Source organism: Oncorhynchus clarkii, chromosome 20, assembly GCF_045791955.1.
Source record: "Oncorhynchus clarkii lewisi isolate Uvic-CL-2024 chromosome 20, UVic_Ocla_1.0, whole genome shotgun sequence".
Classification (NCBI taxonomy): domain Eukaryota; kingdom Metazoa; phylum Chordata; class Actinopteri; order Salmoniformes; family Salmonidae; genus Oncorhynchus; species Oncorhynchus clarkii.
Window position 1 is genome coordinate 75,258,309 of NC_092166.1, and position 17,027 is coordinate 75,275,335.

The 17,027-nt window shown below is 45.2% G+C and overlaps 1 protein-coding gene across 1 annotated transcript in view; it reads left to right on the forward strand.

Annotated features, from left to right (window-relative positions):
• The window catches only part of LOC139375688 (inactive heparanase-2-like), a 261,838-nt gene that overhangs the window by 215,289 nt on the left and 29,522 nt on the right, over positions 1-17,027 (forward strand). Inside the window, exon 9 of the mRNA XM_071117496.1 lies at positions 17-131. Coding sequence (XP_070973597.1) covers positions 17-131 — 115 coding nt within the window. The remainder of the gene's footprint in view (positions 1-16; positions 132-17,027) is intronic.

Genomic DNA, 17,027 nt, shown 5'->3' on the forward strand with positions numbered 1-17,027 from the left:
TGTGTGTGTGTTTCAGGTGGCTGAACACTCTGGGTATGGCAGCGATGCATGGGATTGACGTGGTCCTGAGATACTCGTTCTTCGACTATGGATACACACACCTCGTAGACCAGCACTTCAACCCACTGCCGGTTAGTCTCACACTCTGCTCTCCTTATCATCGTCAAGCAGCGCAGGACAAATCCTTCCTTTATATTCTCAATGTATAGCAAGGGAAAGTCCATTGGAGGTATTGCCACTCTGGTTAGTTACTCTTAGTCCGGTCTTCAGTGTGGCTTTGGGTAGCTACTGTAGGATCATCTCAGTCCTCTGTGACACCTTGCGTTCTTTTTCCAGCGTTCTTTCTCCAGCGTTCTTTCTCCAGCGTTCTTTCTCCAGCGTTCTTTCTCCAGCGTTTTTTCTCCAGCGTTTCTCCACCCCCCCTCCCCCCATCACACAATGTGTCACACAATGTGTCACACAATGTGTGCAGTGCTGGGCTGGTGACAGATCTGCACAACCTGAGCTGTAGATACACAAAAGGCTGCTACCCCCGTCCCCCCTCTGGCACGGTCTGCAATGGCATAGTCCAGTCCTGGCTCTCATCACTGCCTTCTGCGGTTGGGATTGTACCACGCAGGATCAGGGGTACAGGACTATGCTCAGGGCAAGCTTTCTGCACAACTAATCATTGGCTAGATGACAAGTTGATTCGTTGAATAAGGGGTTTTAGTGCTGGGATGGGAAAAAAAGCCTGCACACCCTGTGGGTCACCAGAACCAGGACTGAAGGAGTGGTTACTTTTTGAAGGGGTTTGCCAGAGATTATGACATCCAAGACTCTTTGATCCAAACAGAGTCAGCGATACAATGCTACTGCGGCGCCAAGTTCATAAAAATGATTTATCAACAACTGGTGGATGCCTAAAGAAGATGTGGAGAACATCTTACTACATTTATCTGCTGCAGGGATGGGTGGTGTTCATTAGGGAGATGTCTCTATTCAATGCTCCAAAGCTAGAGGATATAAATAATATATCATTAAGAATAATTCAGATTTTTTCAACCTGGGACCATTACTGGTGTCTGTACCTGGTGCAAAGCATGAAACATTTACTGTGTAGACCTGCCATTGGGAGGTCTTGGCAGTGGCTTTCAACACAATTTTACAATGAATTATACACTTTAAAAAATATTTTTTAAACACTTATTCTGCTTCTACCTCACCTCAAAGTTAATTCTAAAGCTAGACAACAGTACCAACCACACTAACGATTCAATGCTCAGATACTCAGACACCAACCCATCCTACAAAAGTCAATGACACCGTTCCATTAATTTATCTCCCTTCAGCTCCTTCTGGATCTAGTCTTCATGTATCCTCCAGCTGCAATATCACAGAGCTACCTGCTTGATGGACATTAGAAAAGAATCAGGAAGCAGACAATTATTTTCCACACCGCTCTGGTCTCTGTACATTTTCTGGGAAGGATGCTCCCCCCACAATCACAATGGAACATATTTTTGGTAGCTCAGATTGTTCTGGCAATTGTCACATACAAACTTAAATGGGAAGCAAGACGATCAACATACTTTTTACATTTGTATCACAAACCATTTTTTTTTTAAATCATGATGAAAGTGACAATTTTAGCCCCTTTTTAGATATTTACATGCCTCCTGTAAGACCCTATGAACTATGACCTATGAACTGTACATGATACAGACAACATCTTGGTGTCATTATACTACTTATATTGTGTATGTCTTCATCCTGAATTTTTTTTCTTCACATTAATTTATTCAACATTAAAACATAGAAATATGAATATCTGAAAATGACACTTTCTGATTTTGCTCATTTTAAAACATGATAAACAATGATATACTCCACATACAGAGCCTTCGGAAAGTATTCAGACCCCTTTGACTTTTCCACGTGTTGTTACATTACAGGCGTATTAAAAATATATATATAATAATCCTCAGCAATCTACACACAATAACACATAATAACAAAGACAAAAAAGGTTTTTAGATTTTTTTTTTGCAAATTTATACACATTTTGAAATAATTTATTTACATAAGTATTCAGACCCTTTGCTATGAGACTCGAAATTGAGCTCAGGTGCATCCTGTTTCCATTGATCATCCTTGAGATGTTTCTACAACTTGATTGGAGTCCATCTGTGGTAAATTCAATTGATTGGATATGATTTCAAAAGGCACAGACCTGTCTATATAAGGTCCCACAGTTGACAGTGCATATCAGAACAAAAATCAAGCCACGAGGTCAAAGGAATTGTCTGTAGAGCTCCGAGACAATATTGTGTCGATGCAAAGATCTGGGGAAGGGTACAAAAACATTTCTGCAGCATTGAAGGTCCCCAAGAACACAGTGGCCTCCATCATAAATGGAAGGTTTTGGAAGACTTTTCCTAGATCTGGCCACCCGGCCAAACTGAGCAATCGGGGGAGAAGGCCCTTGGTCTGGGAGGTGACTGATGGTAACTCTGACAGAGCTCTAGAGTTCCTCTGTGGAGATGGGAGAACCTTCCAGAAGGACAACCATCTCTGCAGCATTCCACCAATCAGGCCTTTATGGCCAGAAGGAAGCCACTCCTCAGTAAAAGGCACATGACAGCCTGCTTGGACTTTGCCAAAAGGCACCTTAAAAACAATATTCTCTGGTCTGATGAAACCAAGATTGAACTCTTTGGCCTGAATGGCAATCGTCACATCTTTCGGAAACCTGGCACCATCCCTATGGTGAAGCATGATGAACGGAGCAGAGATCCTTGATGAAAACCTGCTCCAGAGTGCTCAGTTTGTCAGACTGGTTTACCTTCCAACAAGACATAGACCCTAAACACACAGCCAAGACAACGCAGGAGTGACTTCGGGTCAAGTCTTTGAATGTCCTTGAGTGGCCCAGCCAGAGCCTGGACTTGAACCCATCTCTGGGGAGACCTAAAATTAGCTGTGCAGCAACACTCCCCATCCAACCTGACAGAGCTTGAGAGGATCTGCAGAGAAGAATGGGAGAAACCCTCCAAATACAGGTGTGCCAAGTTTGTAGCGTCATACCCAAGAAGAATCAAGGCTGTAATTGCTGCCAAAGGTGCTTCAACAAAGTACTGAGTATGTAAATGTAATATTTTCCGTTTTTATTTCTAATAAATTTGCTAAAAGTTTTAGCTTTGTCATTATGGGTAATGAATAAGGCTGTAACGTAACAACATGTGTAAAAAGTCAAGGTGTATGAATACTTTCCGAATGCACTGTTAATAACATTTACAGAGTGTGCTCCCATTGCTGCAGGTGTCCTTGGGAAGTCTATTTCCTGCTGTGAAGGCGAGAACAGACAGTTTTTGTGACTGCTCAGGGTAGACAGCATGAACAGTGAGGCGGCAGATAGCCTAGTGGTTAGAGCGTTGGACTAGTAACTGAAAGGTTGCAAGATCGAATTCCCGAGCCGACAAGGTAAAGAAAGATATGTTGTTCTGAACAAGGCAGATAACCCTAGGCTGTCATTGAAAATAAGAATTTGTTCCTAACTGACTTAGCTAGTAAAATAATTTAACAGTCTGTTGTTTCTGATATATATTACAGAGATGAGCATTTCTAAATGGTCCAGGCACTAGACAGAAAATAATAATTTCCAGAACTCTGATATACACTGATCAAAAAAAATTATGCAACATGTAAAGTGTTGGTTCCAAGTTTCATGAGCTGAAATAAAATATCCCGGAAATGTTCTGTACTCACAAAAAGCTTATTTCTCTCAGATTTTGGGCACAATTTTGTTTACATCCCTGTTAGTGAGCATGTCTCCTTCGCCAAGATAATTCATCCACCAGACAGGTGTGGCAAGAAGCTGATTAAACAGCATGATCATTACACAGGTGCACCTTGTGCTGGGGACAATAAAAAGCCACTTTAAAATGTGTAGTTTTGTCACACAACACAATGCCACAGATGTCTTACGTTTTGAGGGAGCATGCGATTTGCATGCTGACAGCAGGAATGCCTCCAGAGTTGTTGCCAGAGAATTGAATGTTCATTTCTCTACCATAAGCTGCCTCCAACGTTGATTTAGAGAATTTGGCAGTACGTCCAACTGGCCTCACAACCACAGACACGTTTAACCACGCCAGCCCAGGACCTCCACATCTGGCTTCTCCACCTGCGGGATCGTCTGAGACCAGCCAGCTGGACAGCTGATGAAACTGAGGAGAATTTCTGTCTGTAAAAAAGCCCTTTTGTGGGCAAAACCTAATTCTGATTGGCTGGGCCTGGCTCCCCAGTGGGTGGGCCTGGCTGCCAAGTAGGTGGGCCTATGCCCTCCAACTCCCATCCATGGCTGCACCCCTGCCCAGTCAATTGAAATCTATAGATTAGGGCCTAACGAATTTATTGAAATTGACTGATTTCCTTAAATGAACTGTACCTTGAAATTGTTGCATGCGTTTATATCTTTGTAGGATGTAGGATCTTAATTTGATCACCCTGTTCACCCTGCAGGAAATGTAAAATGTGTTTTTGGCCCAGCACATGTGAAGATGTTTGGGATGTGACCTCAGCTTAGTATATTAACCTGCTTCCTGGGTGGTTTGTCTGTTAAACTGATATGGGCCTCCCTCGGCTCTCCTCCTCTTTTCTCCCTGTTTATAGCACCTGGTATGCCTCTCTTTTCATTATTTTATTGCTCTCACCCTCCCTTTTCATCTCTCTCTCTCTCTCTCTATCTCTGTCGCGCTCTCTCTCTCCAGCATTTAAAGACACAGAGGGCTGTTGAAAAGATCTTGCTCATGTTTTCTGGTTGATTAAATGGTTATGTTGCTGTGTGTTACTATTTACTGCAGGTTTAAGTTTTAATTTTATTTTATTACAGGGACAGTGCACATTTACACTTTTGCCATGTTTTTTGTGAAGGTGCAGTGTGTCTGATAGCAGACCCGCCCCTAATTAAAACGGACTGCCCATTGTTAACCCCTCTCCTAATTAGAAACATTCCAACTAGGGGTGAAACGGTATGTGTATTCATATTGAACCGTTCGGTACAGGGTCCACAGTGCACGGTTCGGTACGCACTGCGAACCGAACAATACATGAATCATATACAGTGCCTTGCGAAAGTATTCGGCCCCCTTGAACTTTGCGACCTTTTGCCATATTTCAGGCTTCAAACATAAAGATATAAAACTGTATTTTTTTTGTGAAGAATCAACAACAAGTGGGACAAATATATCCAGGTGTTAGAATGGCCAAGTCAAAGTCCAGACCTGAATCCAAGCGAGAATCTGTGGAAAGAACTGAAAACTGCTGTTCACAAATGCTCTCCATCCAACCTCACTGAGCTCGAGCTGTTTTGCAAGGAGGAATGGGAAAAAATGTCAGTCTCTCGATGTGCAAAACTGATAGAGACATACCCCAAGCGACTTACAGCTGTAACCGCAGCAAAAGGTGGCGCTACAAAGTATTAACTTAAGGGGGCTGAATAATTTTGCACGCCCAATTTTTCAGTTTTTGATTTGTTAAAAAAGTTTGAAATATCCAATAAATGTCGTTCCACTTCATGATTGTGTCCCACTTGTTGTTGATTCTTCACAAAAAAATACAGTTTTATATCTTTATGTTTGAAGCCTGAAATGTGGCAAAAGGTCGCAAAGTTCAAGGGGGCCGAATACTTTCGCAAGGCACTGTATTATAGCTAGGGGGAAAATATATATATATATATATATATATATATATATATATATAAAGTCAACTTACTGAATGGAAACTTCTGACCCACTGGAATTGTGATACAGTGAATTGTAAGTAAAATAATCTGTATGTAAACAATTGTTGGAAAAATGTATTATATCATGCACAAAGTAGATGTCCTAACCGACTAGCCAAAACTATAGTTTGTTAACAAGAAATTTGTGGAGTGGTTGAAAAACAAGTTTTAATGACTCCAACCTAAGTGTATGTAAACTTCCGACTTCAACTGTATATTGTAAAAATAATATTATTGCATAATCCAATGGCGTATAAATTAACGTGGGAAAAATATGTTGTTTATCCTTTCTAGGGCAGGTGTTCCACTAACGGAACCCCTTCCACTAGCGGAACCCCTTGACAACATTCCTCTGAAAAGGCAGCGCACGAAATTCAAAAATATTTTTTAGAAATATGTAACTTTCACACATGAACAAGTCCAATACAGCAAATGAAAGATCAACGTCTTGTTAATCTACCCATCGTGTCCAATTTCAAACATTCTTTACAGTGAAAGCACAACATATGATTATGTTAGATCACCGCCAAGTAAAAAAAACACAGCCATTTTTCCAGCCAAAGATAGGAGTCACGATCGTCGTATTGAGGAGACCAAAGCGCAGCGTGGTGTGAATGCATGCTTTAATGAAAGACGGAAAAAACACAAAATACACTAAAACAAACTAACCAGACGACCGTGACCGCTATAGCAACAGAGAGCTAACATGCAACATCACATAGACAATAACCCACGAAATACCCAAAGAAGATGGCTGCCTAAATATGGTTCCCAATCAGAGACAACGATAAACAACTGCCTCTAATTGAAAACCAATCTAGGCAACCATAGACATACATGAACACCTAGATGGTAAACTACCCCATGAACCTACAAAACCCCTAGACAGTACAAAACACATACATCACCCATGTCACACCCTGACCTAACCAAAATATATAAAGAAAACAAAGAATACTCAGGTCACGGCGTGACAATAGGAGTCACAAAAAGCAGAAATATAGATAAAATGAATCACTAACCTTTGATGATCTTCATCAGATGACACTCATAGGACATGATGTTACACAATACATGTATGTTTTGTTCGATAATATGCATATTTATATCCAAACATCTCAGTTTACATTGGCGCGTTACGTGCAGTAATGTTTTGATTCCAAAACATCCAGTGATTTTGCAGAAATACTCATAATAAACATTGATAAAAGATACAAGTGTTATTCACAGAATTAAAGATAGACTTCTCCTTAATGCAACCGCTGTGTCAGATTTCAAAAAAACTTTACGGAAAAAGCATAATCTGAGAACGGCGCTCAGAGCCCAAAACAGCCAGAGAAATATCTGCCATTTTGGAGTCAACAGAAGTTAGAAATAACACCTTAAATATTCACTTACCTTTGATGATCTTCATTTGTTCCATAAAGTTCCATAAAGTCCATCATTTATGTCCAAATAGCCACTTGTTGTTAGCTTGTTCAGCCCAGAAATCCATCTTCATGAAGTGCGAGCACTTCGTCCAAACAAAAACTCAAAGTTCTGTTTGTTACAGGTCGTAGAAACAAGTCAAACGATGTATGGAATCTTTAGCATGTTTTTAACATAAATCATCAATAAGGTTCCAACCGGAGAATTCCTGTCTGAAGAAAAGCACTGGAACGAGAGCTAACTCTCTTGTGACCGCGTGTCATGAGACCAAGGCAGTCTGCCAGACCACTGACTCAAACAGGTCTCATGAGCCCCTCTTTTATAGTAGAATTCTCAAACAAGTTTCTAAAGACGGTTTGACATCTAGTGGAAGCCGTAGGAAGTGCAACTTTACTCCATAGACACTGTGAATTCGGTAGGCCATGCTTTGAAAAACTACAAACCTCAGATTTCCCACTTCCTGGTTGGATTTTTCTCTGATTTTTGCCTGCCATATGAGTTCTGTTATACTCAGACATCATTCAAACAGTTTTAGAAACTGAGTGTTTTCTATCCAATACTAATAATAATATGCATATATTAGCATCTGGGACAGAGTAGGAGGCAGTTCACTCTGGGCACGCTATTCATCCAAAAGTGAAAATGCTGCCCCCTATCTCAAAAATGATTTATAGTTGTCTGCAGTTCCACTCATTAGTTATTTTACTCCAGCGAGAACAGAGCGCAGATACCGTCGTACCAGTAAAATTCATAGCGGCAGATGTTTAAAGTGGTCGAGCCGCGCCTCACTATTCTTTCCCGTACACATTTTGCCCAGACGTTAATTCCTGCCTTATACAAAAAAACAAAATAACAACTTGAGAGCGAGTTGTCAGAAACGCGTTCTGTTGCTCTAACAACAGACAGTTGGACGTCTAGAGCTACAGAGCTACTACCTACAGAGCTACTACCTACAGAGCTACTACCTACAGAGCTACTACCTTACTGTAACGGCTCATTCCATTACGGCAGAGTGGGAGATTAAAAGCCATGTCCTTCAAACACGTCCATTTGACAGGAGTCACACCAGTGTAAACTTGGGGGAGGAGCTAAGGGAAGTAGTTGCAGTGTGGAAGTTGGAGAGGGATAATGTAACGATTACTGTGACCACTGATAACGCTGGATATATTGTAAATGCAGTTGCACTAGCTGGATTGGGGCCACAGATAGGATGCTTTGCTCACGTTACCAATCTAGCATCTCAAAAAGCAATGTCAGTGAATCCAATCTCTCGCCTCCTCGCAAAGATCAGGAAGGTGGTATCCTTCTTTTATAAAAGCACAACTGCTGCACATGTTTCCAAGACAAAACAGGAGATGCTGGAGCTGCCAAACCACAAACTAATTCAAGATGTCCCTACTAGATGCAATTCAAGCCATGAAATAGTTGAGAGATACCTTGAGCAGAATGTTGTGGTGTATTCTACACTGACTGATCTAGCTGTGAGGAAGAATGTCAACGATATTGTGAGTTTGTCTGAAAATGACACTAGCAGAGGAAGTTATCAAGGTGTGGAAACCTCTCAAAACAGTCACAACACTGATCTGCACTGAGAGCATTTCATTAGTTTCCATGGTCCTGCCTATGAAAACAATGATCCTGAAATCAATGGTGGCATCTGATGAAGATGAATCCGTAGTAAGGGATGTCAAGACTGCTATTTGAGTTAACCTGGAGCCTAGATATGCTAACCCTGGTGTCCAAGACTTCTTATACTAGAGCACCTCTTCGGACCCCCGGTTCAAGTCCCTGCAGCACCTGGATGCTGCTGCTCGTCTGAGAGTCTACACTGAACTCACAGCAGAGATGGTGACCAATATACAACAGGTATTGCTTTTATTTTGTTCGTGTGACATGTATTATTTTATTAATTTGTGATTTAACAATTAATTATACAGTAATAATTGTAATTGTCATAATAGTGTCTGATATATATTTCTAACAATAAATCATATTTTTAAAGACACTTTAAAGCCACTTCATTTTCATCTTATTTAATTGTGCAGGGTCAAGCCACAGACAACACAGGAGCTAACCCCTCTCCAGAGACGGCAGAGGACAGACGTTCTCCTCCAGAAAATAAGTCTGCCATGGCTGAGCTTTTTGGGGAGTTGTTCACGACCCAGGAGCAGGGAACCAAGTCAAAGGTCAAGGAGGAGGTGACCTCATACAGGGAAGTGGACTGTATTCCCTTGGATACTGATCCACTTCCATGGTGGAAGACCAACGAGTTAATATACCCTCATGACCCCTGTCCCTAGCGAGAGGGTATTCTCCACAGCTGCTCACATTGTCACAGCTACCTGGTTGTGCTTGGGAGCTCTGTCCCCAGCGAGAGGGTATTCTCCAAAGCGGCTCACATTGTCACAGCTACCTGGTTGTGCTTGGGAGCTCTGTCCCTAGTGAGAGGGTATTCTCCACAGCGGCTCACATTGTCACAGCTACCTGGTTGAGCTTGGGACTTCTGTCCCTAGTGAGAGGGTATTCTCCACAGCGGCTCACATTGTCACAGCTACCTGGTTGTGCTTGGGACTTCTGTCCCTAGTGAGAGGATATTCTCCACAGCGGCTCACATTGTCACAGCTACCTGGTTGTGCTTGGGAGCTCTGTCCCTAGTGAGAGGGTATTCTCCACAGCGGCTCACATTGTCACAGCTACCTGGTTGTGCTTGGGACCTCTGTCCCCAGCGAGAGGGTATTCTCCACAGCGGCTCACATTGTCACAGCTACCTGGTTGTGCTTGGGACCTCTGTCCCTAGTGAGAGGGTATTCTCCACAGCGGCTCACATTGTCACAGCTACTTGGTTGTGCTTGGGACCTCTGTCCCTAGTGAGAGGGTATTCTCCACAGCGGCTCACATTGTCACAGCTACCTGGTTGTGCTTGGGACCTCTGTCCCCAGCGAGAGGGTATTCTCCACAGCGGCTCACATTGTCACAGCTACCTGGTTGTGCTTGGGACCTCTGTCCCTAGCGAGAGGGTATTCTCCACAGCGGCTCACATTGTCACAGCTACCTGGTTGTGCTTGGGACCTCTGTCCCCAGCGAGAGGGTATTCTCCACAGCGGCTCACATTGTCACAACTACCTGGCTGTGCTTGGGACCTCTGTCCATAGCGAGAGGGTATTCTCCACAGCGGCTCACATTGTCACAGCTACCTGGCTGTGCTTGGGAGCTCTGTCCCTAGTGAGAGGGTATTCTCCACAGCGGCTCACATTGTCACAGCTACCTGGCTGTGCTTGGGACCTCTGTCCCTAGTGAGAGGGTATTCTCCACAGCGGCTCACATTGTCACAGCTACCTGGTTGTGCTTGGGAGCTCTGTCCCTAGTGAGAGGGTATTCTCCACAGCGGCTCACATTGTCACAACTACCTGGTTGTGCTTGGGAGCTCTGTCCCTAGCGAGAGGGTATTCTCCACAGTGGCTCACATTGTCACAGCTACCTGGCTGTGCTTGGGACCTCTGTCCCTAGCGAGAGGGTATTCTCCACAGCGGCTCACATTGTCACAGCTACCTGGTTGTGCTTGGGACCTCTGTCTCCAGCGAGAGGGTATTCTCCACAGCGGCTCACATTGTCACAGCTACCTGGCTGTGCTTGGGACCTCTGTCCCTAGCGAGAGGGTATTCTCCACAGCGGCTGACATTGTCACATCTACCTGGTTGTGCTTGGGACCTCTGTCCCTAGCGAGAGGGTATTCTCCACAGCGGCTCACATTGTCACAGCTACCTGGTTGTGCTTGGGACCTCTGTCCCCAGCGAGAGGGTATTCTCCACAGCGGCTCACATTGTCACAGCTACCTGGTTGTGCTTGGGAGCTCTGTCCCTAGTGAGAGGGTATTCTCCACAGCGGCTCACATTGTCACAGCTACCTGGTTGTGCTTGGGACCTCTGTCCCCAGCGAGAGGGTATTCTCCACAGCGGCTCACATTGTCACAGCTACCTGGCTGTGCTTGGGACCTCTGTCCCTAGCGAGAGGGTATTCTCCACAGCGGCTCACATTGTCACAGTAAGCCGATCTGTGCTCACTGCAGATAATGTGGATAGACAGCATCAGTGCGATTTGAACCTATAATTTTCTATTCACTATACGTGGAATTAGTCCACTGCGCCCCCAGGATCGAGTTAGCATGGTATGTTTTTTTACGCATACAAAGCTGTTCTTTTTATTTTATTCAAACAGACCCCATTTCATTCAGATCAGGTGTGGCCAATTAGTGGGCACGCTAACACACCTGAACACACTTAACAAGATAGAGGATAGAGATAATTTTGTTGATGCTGAGAATGGAATGTATATGTTTTTAAATAATATTCTTAGAATGTTCTCTGAATGTTACAAAAGTTTTCCTCTGCTTTTTTAAAGGAAAGTTTTCTTACTTTCTCTGAACAATTTGAGAACATGACTTTAAATAGAACCATGACGAAACCTGTAGGAAACGTTATGCTGAAGTATTGAAATTCCCACAGCAGAATGTTGTTTCTAATGTTCTTGGAACAATTTGAGAACATGATTTTAAATAGAACCATGACGAAACCTGTAGGAAAAGTTACTCTGAAGTACATTGTTTCTTGGTGTTTTCTGAGAACATTCCCAATGTCAAACCAGTTGGAGAACGTTCCTCGAACATGACCAAATTAGTATTTTAATAACATTTAACCACGTGTGAACTTTAAGGAAACGTTCTGTTAAAGTAATGAAATACGAATAAAATAACGTTTTTTTCGTCAAGTAGCTTAAATAAGCTGAAAATGTTCCAAAGCCAAGCGACTGTACTGCACCATTCCCAGGAAGTTGTGGGAAGGTAGTATGAAAAATAACCACAGGACAACCATGCTCTCACCAAGCTCTAAGAAACATGGTTCTCAGAACATTATGTTCTAGCTGGGAACTTATAGACGGATCTCTTCAGACTATACCACATTCTCAGGGTGGACTATCCACTCTTCATCCCTGGGTGTATTCTCTCCCTGCTCTCCAGATGTATAACTGGGCCCGTAGATTTCTCATTCACATCTCCATCTCTCTCTGTTAGTAAATCAGATACACAGAATTGCCTGGTTGAACCTGCTCGTTAATCATAGTTCTGACTGATCACACCTCTGTGGAGGTCAGGAAGTTTAACTGACCCCATGGGTTATGTCTCTTGGAAACCAGGTTAGGCCAATCTATACAGACTGAAAGACTCATAGAACACGAGGCTCTAACGTAGATAGACACAGTGTAAAAGGATAATAAAGTAGTTTCCCCAGTGTTTGATATTATCTCTCTTTCCAGCTGGCTAGAGAGAGGCACTCGTAATTACAGTCTATTCTCCAAGGCTCTCACTCCAAGAACCACAGTCTACTCTCCAAGGCTCTCACGCCAATAACCACATTCTACTCTCCAAGGCTCTCACGCCAAGAACCACAGTCTATTCTCCAAGGCTCTTACCTGAAGAACCACAGTCTATTCTCCAAGGCTCTCACGCCAAGAACCACAGTCTACACTCCAAGGCTCTTACCTGAAGAACCACAGTCTATTCTCCAAGGCTCTCACGCCAAGAACCACAGTCTACTCTCCAAGGCTCTTACCTGAAGAACCACAGTCTATACTCCAAGGCTCTCACGCCAAGAACCACAGTCTATTCTCCAAGGCTCTCACGCCAAGAACCACAGTCTATACTCCAAGGCTCTCACGCCAAGAACCACAGTCTATACTCCAAGGCTCTCACGCCAAGAACCACAGTCTATTCTCCAAGGCTCTCACTCCAAGAACCACAGTCTACACTCCAAGGCTCTTACCTGAAGAACCACAGTCTATACTCCAAGGCTCTCACGTCAAGAACCACAGTCTACACTCCAAGGCTCTCACGCCAAGAACCACAGTCTATACTCCAAGGCTCTCACTCCAAGAACCACAGTCTACTCTCCAAGGCTCTCACGCCAAGAACCACAGTCTACACTCCAAGGCTCTCACGCCAAGAACCACAGTCTATACTCCAAGGCTCTCACGCCGAGAACCACAGTCTACTCTCCAAGGCTCTCACTCCAAGAACCACAGTCTATTCTCCAAGGCTCTCACGCCAAGAACCACAGTCTATACTCCAAGGCTCTTACCTGAAGAACCACAGTCTATTCTCCAAGGCTCTCACGCCAAGAACCACAGTCTATTCTCCAAGGCTCTCACTCCAAGAACCACAGTCTATTCTCCAAGGCTCTCACTCCAAGAACCACAGTCTACACTCCAAGGCTCTCACTCCAAGAACCACAGTCTACTCTCCAAGGCTCTCACTCCAAGAACTACAGTCTACTATCCAAGGCTCTCACTCCAAGAACCACAGTCTATTCTCCAAGGCTCTCACGCCAAGAACCACAGTCTACTCTCAAAGGCTCTCACGCCAAGAACCACAGTCTATACTCCAAGGCTCTCACTCCAAGAACCACAGTCTATACTCCAAGGCTCTCACGCCAAGAACCACAGTCTATTCTCCAAGGCTCTCACTCCAAGAACCACAGTCTATACTCCAAGGCTCTCACGCCAAGAACCACAGTCTATTCTCCAAGGCTCTCACGCCAAGAACCACAGTCTATTCTCCAAGGCTCTTACCTGAAGAACCACAGTCTATTCTCCAAGGCTCTCACGCCAAGAACCACAGTCTACACTCCAAGGCTCTTACCTGAAGAACCACAGTCTACTCTCCAAGGCTCTTACCTGAAGAACCACAGTCTATTCTCCAAGGCTCTCACGCCAAGAACCACAGTCTATACTCCAAGGCTCTCACGCCAAGAACCACAGTCTATACTCCAAGGCTCTCACGCCAAGAACCACAGTCTATTCTCCAAGGCTCTCACTCCAAGAACCACAGTCTATTCTCCAAGGCTCTCACGCCAAGAACCACAGTCTACTCTCCAAGGCTCTTACCTGAAGAACCACAGTCTATTCTCCAAGGCTCTCACGCCAAGAACCACAGTCTATACTCCAAGGCTCTCACGCCAAGAACCACAGTCTATACTCCAAGGCTCTCACGCCAAGAACCACAGTCTATTCTCCAAGGCTCTCACTCCAAGAACCACAGTCTACACTCCAAGGCTCTTACCTGAAGAACCACAGTGTATACTCCAAGGCTCTCACGCCAAGAACCACAGTCTATACTCCAAGGCTCTCACTCCAAGAACCACAGTCTATACTCCAAGGCTCTCACGCCAAGAACCACAGTCTATACTCCAAGGCTCTCACTCCAAGAACCACAGTCTACTCTCCAAGGCTCTCACGCCAAGAACCACAGTCTACACTCCAAGGCTCTCACGCCAAGAACCACAGTCTATACTCCAAGGCTCTCACGCCGAGAACCACAGTCTACTCTCCAAGGCTCTCACTCCAAGAACCCCAGTCTATTCTCCAAGGCTCTCACGCCAAGAACCACAGTCTATACTCCAAGGCTCTTACCTGAAGAACCACAGTCTATTCTCCAAGGCTCTCACGCCAAGAACCACAGTCTATTCTCGAAGGCTCTCACTCCAAGAACCACAGTCTATTCTCCAAGGCTCTCACTCCAAGAACCACAGTCTACACTCCAAGGCTCTCACTCCAAGAACCACAGTCTACTCTCCAAGGCTCTCACTCCAAGAACTACAGTCTACTATCCAAGGCTCTCACTCCAAGAACCACAGTCTATTCTCCAAGGCTCTCACGCCAAGAACCACAGTCTACTCTCCAAGGCTCTCACGCCAAGAACCACAGTCTATACTCCAAGGCTCTCACTCCAAGAACCACAGTCTATACTCCAAGGCTCTCACGCCAAGAACCACAGTCTATTCTCCAAGGCTCTCACGCCAAGAACCACAGTCTATACTCCAAGGCTCTCACTCCAAGAACCACAGTCTATTCTCCAAGGCTCTCACTCCAAGAACCACAGTCTATTATCCAAGGCTCTCACTCCAAGAACCACAGTCTATTCTCCAAGGCTCTCACGCCAAGAACCACAGTCTACTCTCCAAGGCTCTCACGCCAAGAACCACAGTCTACACTCCAAGGCTCTCACGCCAAGAACCACAGTCTATAGGCCTGTCTATAGGCCTGTCTGTAGCCCTGTCTGTAGGCCTGTCTATAGGCCTGTCTATAGCCCTGTCTGTAGGCCTGTGTATATGCCTGTCTATAGCCCAAATTGTACACTTCTGTTCTGTACTCTTACAGTACTCTGGGCTCTCCCAATAGCGGAGCAGTAAATTAAGTTAAAACCTGGCCTGGAAAAAAAAATAAGCCCTTAAATGTTGCCATATGCAGGATTGCATGGGAACTTCCTGACACACACATGTTGTTCAGAACCTCTGGTGAGGTGTTGAGTCTGGGGAAAGAGGAGAGGGGCATGACAGGGGAGAGAGCAGAGAAGACAGGGGCATAACAGAGGAGAGCAGAGAAGACAGGGGCATAACAGAGGAGAGCAGAGAAGACAGGGGCATAACAGAGGAGAGGAGAGAAGACAGGGGGCATAACAGAGGAGAGCAGAGAAGACAGGGGCGTAACAGAGGATAGGAGAGAAGACAGGGGCATAACAGAGGAGAGCAGAGAAGACAGGGGCGTAACAGAGGATAGGAGAGAAGACAGGGGCATAACAGAGGAGAGGAGAGAAGACAGTGGCGTAACAGAGGAGAGGAGAGAAGACAGGGGCATAACAGAGGAGAGGAGAGAAGACAGGGGCATAACATAGGAGAAGAGAGAAGACAGGGGCATAACAGAGGACAGGAGAGAAGACAGGGGCATAACAGAGGAGAGGAGAGAAGACAGGGGCATAACAGAGGAGAGGAGAGAAGACAGGGCCATTACAGAGGAGAGCAGAGAAGACAGGGGCATAACAGAGAAGAGCAGAGAAGACAGGGGCATAACAGAGGAGAGCAGAGAAGACAGGGGCATAACAGAGGAGAGCAGAGAAGACAGGGGCATAACAGAGGAGAGGAGAGAAGACGGGGCATAACAGAGGAGAGCAGAGAAGACAGGGGAGTAACAGAGGATAGGAGAGAAGACAGGGGCATAACAGAGGAGAGCAGAGAAGACAGGGGCGTAACAGAGGATAGGAGAGAAGACAGGGGCATAACAGAGGAGAGGAGAGAAGACAGGGGCGTAACAGAGGACAGGAGAGAAGACAGGGGCATAACAGAGGAGAGCAGAGAAGACAGGGGCATAACAGAGGAGAGGAGAGAAGACAGGGGCATAACAGAGGAGAGGAGAGAAGACAGGGGCATAACAGAGGAGAGCAGAGAAGACAGGGGCATAACAGAGGAGAGCAGAGAAGACAGGGGCATAACAGAGGAGAGGAGAGAAGACGGGGCATAACAGAGGAGAGCAGAGAAGACAGGGGCGTAACAGAGGATAGGAGAGAAGACAGGGGCATAACAGAGGAGAGCAGAGAAGACAGGGGCGTAACAGAGGATAGGAGAGAAGACAGGGGCATAACAGAGGAGAGGAGAGAAGACAGGGGCATAACAGAGGACAGGAGAGAAGACAGGGGCATAACAGAGGAGAGCAGAGAAGACAGGGGCATAACAGAGGAGAGGAGAGAAGACAGGGCATAACAGAGGAGAGCAGAGAAGACGGGGACGTAACAGAGGAGAGGAGAGAAGACAGGGGCATAACAGAGGACAGGAGAGAAGACAGGGGCATAACAGAGGAGAGCAGAGAAGACAGGGGCATAACAGAGGAGAGCAGAGAAGACAGGGGCATAACAGAGGAGAGGAGAGGAGAGAAGACAGGGGCATAACAGAGGAGAGGAGAGAAGACAGGGGCATAACAGAGGAGAGGAGAGAAGACAGTGGCATAACAGAGG